This window comes from Lytechinus pictus, chromosome 4 (genome assembly GCF_037042905.1).
Source record: "Lytechinus pictus isolate F3 Inbred chromosome 4, Lp3.0, whole genome shotgun sequence".
NCBI lineage: Eukaryota > Metazoa > Echinodermata > Echinoidea > Temnopleuroida > Toxopneustidae > Lytechinus > Lytechinus pictus.
Window position 1 is genome coordinate 16,050,852 of NC_087248.1, and position 4,984 is coordinate 16,055,835.

Genomic DNA, 4,984 nt, shown 5'->3' on the forward strand with positions numbered 1-4,984 from the left:
GCCAAATCTCCACTGCGGGCCCAGGCAGCCGTAGGCACTGGCCACCGGCGCTGCCCGGGCATACACACACAGCTATTGGAGGTCTGATGCTGCCTCATACATGTAACGTTAGATCTATTCAATGCAAAGCTGTATCTGGCATTTTGGGTATAATGATGCCTTTGTGCCAACATATTATCAAGTTAGGCATACATATATATGTTTTCCAGGGTTATCAAAGGGTCTGCATTACATTTTGGAATTTTCATGCAACCGGTAAAAAATCATGCGTCCGGTAAAAAAAATCATGCGTCCAGTAAATATTTTCATGCGTCCAGTAAATTGAATTTACTGGACGCATGAAATTATCATGCATCCGGTAAATCATTAATTTTTGTGGTTTATTCAATAAAATTTTTCCATTCTATAAAACAGATGATGCATGGGTTTCTTTCGTGGGTCAGTGGAACTGTGTGCACGCGGTAACTTTGGCATTATGGTCTAAACCCACTCGGCTGCGCCTCGTGGGTTAAACCATGCCAAAGTTACCTTGTGCACACAGTTCCTACTGACCCACTCTAACCCATGCATCATTTGTATACATGTATCTACATCAAAGTACATGAACTGAAGTTAGCATTATTCCGCTTGTACATTTTATACTGAAAGCTAACTAAGAAAAAAAGACATTTATAAAGAGCAATCTAATCAGTAATATCAAGGGGATAACAAACAGCCTGACTTAAATTGGATGCATTCGGCATAGAAACCCCCCCCCCCCCAAATAATCTTCAAAGTGACAGACACGTATACACATATTCACACAGAATACAGCAAAATGAGAAAAGGCATTTACACAGTACAATTAAACTGAAGCTTTTCTTGCATCTATGCATAGCTAGGGTTAATTTGTATGCTTCAAATAACCAAATCTCAGCTCAGTTTTGAAAACTCAATGATAACACTGGGAGGAGGGCAGGGGAAGCTTCTTTTCTTTAAGAAGCGATGATTTTACCCACCAATGTATTGAAAAAAAATATTCCTTTAAAACATAGAAGATAATAGACCACATGTGGTTTAATCCCTCAATACATTTTACAAGTATTCCTTTATTCTTATAAGTAATAATTACATGATATAATAAAAATGTGGAGTCTGTCTGTACTTACGCTGATAGTGGGACTTCAATCACATCCTCGTCTACCAGGAGAATCAGCCTATCTTGGTAATCTCCTACTTTATTTGATTGGTATTCGACCGTGGCTGTGACCTCTAACCCTGGTGCTACCGGTTTACCAGGGTTACTCACTATCAATTTGAAATTCTGAAAGTTAATAAACAGAACACAACATAATATAATACAAATAGCAATAAAAAGACAAATTAATTCATTTCAATCAACTCTGATAGTCCTCAGGAACCAAACCCATAAATAGCATTGAAAAGGGTTACATTTCTGTCTCAAGGTATCTAAAGGTATCAATGTTTTCACCCTCCCCCTGATAAATTGTTGAAATTTCAACTTCAATTGCATTTTTGGTTTAGTATATACTGTAATGCGTTTTTTTTAAAATATAAAATGAAGAATCCAAGGACTGTACATTTCACTATGAATAATTTCCTCTGTAAAACCCAAACAAGGTTACTTTTTACAATATCATTATCAAAATAAACAAGTTGGCCTGGTTCATTTTGATTGGAACTAGAGCGCTTTCACCCTGAACAGCAAACATACAGTATTATTCCTTTTGGACATGCTCTGTATGAAAATAACCTAGCACCAATTGATGCTGACCTATATGAGCTACCATCACCCTTTCTAGCACATGTACAATGTAGACCAACATGTAATAAGAAAGTTACAGCTCAAAGAAGGCCTTGCTTTGTATTGTAATTCCCATAGATGTACATACATGTATGTAGAAGCACTTCCAAGTGTTTTATTACTAATTTTAGGCAAATTGTTCATAATGAAATTACATGGAACCTCTCTTCTGCAACATGCAACAGAGACCTTTCTTTTTTATTGACAGGATTAGATCAATGTAAGCTAAAAATATGCATGTCTGCACATACTGTACGTGTACAGGGGTGCGATTTGATAAAGAAAACCTGCAATGATTTACACCTGCAACACATGGACAGACATTCATTAACAAATCCAAGTAAAAAATGGAAGAAAAATATTGAAGTTCAGGTGCAATACATGGACAGATATTCATTGAAAAATCAAAGTCAAAATGGTAGAAAAATATTGAATTTCAGTCATGTCATGCAACATGCCAACAACCTAGTATGGTGGTGTGAACTTAATTCGCGCTTTACCTAATTTTGCGCACGGTCAAATATCTCTTTATCTAATTAATATCTTAAAAAACTGATATCACCAACAGAAAAAGCGACCCAAAATTACTCAGTATGGTAATTTTCTTGCAGGTAAGGTCTCAAATCGTGAAAATACTTGGCAAAACATCAGTGAGTTTTTTACCTTTAGCTTCCGCTCCGAGAAAATCCAATCTTCTCGACAAGCATCAAGAAATTGCCAGTTTGCAAGCAGAGGTCTCCAAATAAGTAAGTAAAAAATGTTTACCAACCAAATTTATGGCATTTTAACCTCCATCTGATATAATCATCTTGCTTCGCAAAACGATCGTGCGCAAATTAAGGTCACACTCTTTCAGCCGAGCGCGCATGAGTCGATTGCCAAAGGCAAAGAATTTTGAGATCACAATACGAGCGAAACCCTTGACCTAATTTATAATTCTGTCAAGCGAATTTGACTTTGGGATCTTGCCTTCGGTCTGGTATTTATGAATATGATTTTGTGTGAACTGAGAAATTTTTGATTGAAAATCAACTTCATGATAATTTTTAAAATCATGTGCGCAAATTATGGTCACCCCATCATAATTAAACTAAGGAAGCCTTATTTAAATTAATAACTTAAAACCCAGTAAAATTGAGAATGAAATATTTGGCACAAAATTTTTCAAACTCAATACTGTAGTCGATCTGCGCCAACATTAAAACTTAACTTGTAAGAAATCTAATTAATAAAGGCAAAGTCAGACTGATCATGTCATGACTTACTTGACTTGACTGGTCTATGACTATGATTCAGATTTTCCTTAAAAATTTTATTGAGTCTAGATTATTTATACTATAGATCAATGTTCATATGAAATTGAATAATGAATAAATGCATGTTTAATTTTAAGACCAATTTGGGTGGGAGAAAGGATTCTTGGCTTCACATCCGGCTCAATCCGAGCAGAGCCAGAGACCCCCGCCCCATCATCTCGTCACTGCCATCGGCTCATCGTACGTTTCTACGCCTACGGCGCTGGCTTACATTTGTGCTGGGTCCGTGGAACTTGATCTGTCTGCTGCATTTGCTGATATTTTGAACAGTCACAGTCTGGCAATGCACGGTGTTTGCTTCTGCATCCAAAAATTCAATAACTGGAGGTATGATCCTCACACCAGCTATATCTCCATCCATTTTCAACCTTTCTTCATATAAATAATTGTTTTTTGGAATGTATTTACAGCTTTGTTTTACTCCTTTTTCTTCGTCCCGTACGCTGCCATTTTCGTTGCTACCAATCGTAACCAAGTAAATTCAAACAGCCGTTTTTATTATTTATTTCTTATCAAATATGAAAGTAATCAATATCACTAATTGCACTACAAAAATTCAATTACACATTGCTTTAATCATTTATAATTTTTGTTTTTTATAAGTTTAAAAAGCTACTTTAATCTGATAAAAGAATAAAATATACTTTTTCAAAAACAAATTATAATAAACGACTTGACAGTAGGCGAGATATGAAAGCGCGTACCGTATATATTAGCTAAACCTTGAGCTAAACAGTAATTACAACCCCCGTAATGTTCCCCTTATGTTCCCATGCTAGCTCTTGGCCAATGTTTGTCTTTTTTCTTCACTTGCATTTTTTAAAACATAGTCTCAGACTCAATTTACAATTCAAAATGAAAGACGAAAGGCTTTCACAGACTGAGCTTGTAAGTTTTCCCTGATGATAAGCTTATTGTGAATATAACAGAATATAGGCCTATTAATAATAAAAAATGTTGGTGAAAGTTCGAGGAAAATATCAATAACATAAAATGGTTTTGGGATTGTACTTTAAGTATAAAAGTATCGACAAACGAATAGTTTCTCTCGCTCCTGAAAAAAAAAAAATTATAGTCGCCACCGTGACTGATGCATGAACCTTTAAATTATGAGGGCCTTAATTACATTTCTATACAGGTCAGCTGCTCGTAAATGACGTCACAAATAAAAAAAAAAAAAATCCAATTACTTTCTTGATCTTTGATAGATTTTCCTCAAACTTTCACCGATATTTTTGATAATTTTTTCTCGTGCCTTAATTCTTACAAAAAAACTTTTCGTCAGGGTTAATTCGCCCTTCAACTACATTCCTCTCTATTTTTTTTTTTTTTTGGGGGGGGTATCACGTACTCAGCTTTTTTTTATCGAATTCCCATTCTTGCTCTCATCGACCTCTCCCGATCCATTCCATTATTATGTAGCTAAACAACCCAATCACTTTTTCACGTCTTTCATTTATCGTAATGTTATCAATAATCACCGCCACCACCATCATCAGCATCCCCATTCTCATCATCATCATCACCACCAACACCATCAACCATGATCACCACCACCATCATTCTTATTAATATCCACCATTTTTATCACCACCACCACCATCTTAAATCATCATCACCATCATCATGTATCATCATCATCACCATCATCAATGATGATGGTGATGATGATGATTTAAGATGGTGGTGGTGGTGATGATGATCATCATCACCATCATCATCATCATCATCATCATATCCATTATCATCATCATCACCATCATCACCATCAGTTAACCATTATCACTGTACTACCACTTCAACCATCATCCCCATCCATGCCCCGTGTTTTATAACAAATAATAAGACACTGAAGTGAAGTGGA

General features: G+C 35.8%; 1 protein-coding gene across 4 annotated transcripts in view; it reads right to left on the reverse strand.

Annotated features, from left to right (window-relative positions):
* Window positions 1-3,611, reverse strand: part of LOC129258937 (cilia- and flagella-associated protein 47-like) — a 61,212-nt gene extending 57,601 nt beyond the window's left edge. For all 4 annotated transcript variants that reach the window (XM_064098497.1, XM_064098496.1, XM_064098495.1 and 1 more), the window contains exons 1-2: window positions 3,332-3,611; window positions 1,149-1,303 (exon numbers count right to left, since the gene is read on the reverse strand). In XM_064098497.1, the coding sequence (XP_063954567.1) occupies window positions 1,149-1,303; window positions 3,332-3,481 (305 nt within the window). In that variant the 5' untranslated portion in view covers window positions 3,482-3,611. The remainder of the gene's footprint in view (window positions 1-1,148; window positions 1,304-3,331) is intronic.
* Window positions 3,612-4,984: the final 1,373 nt, after the last annotated feature.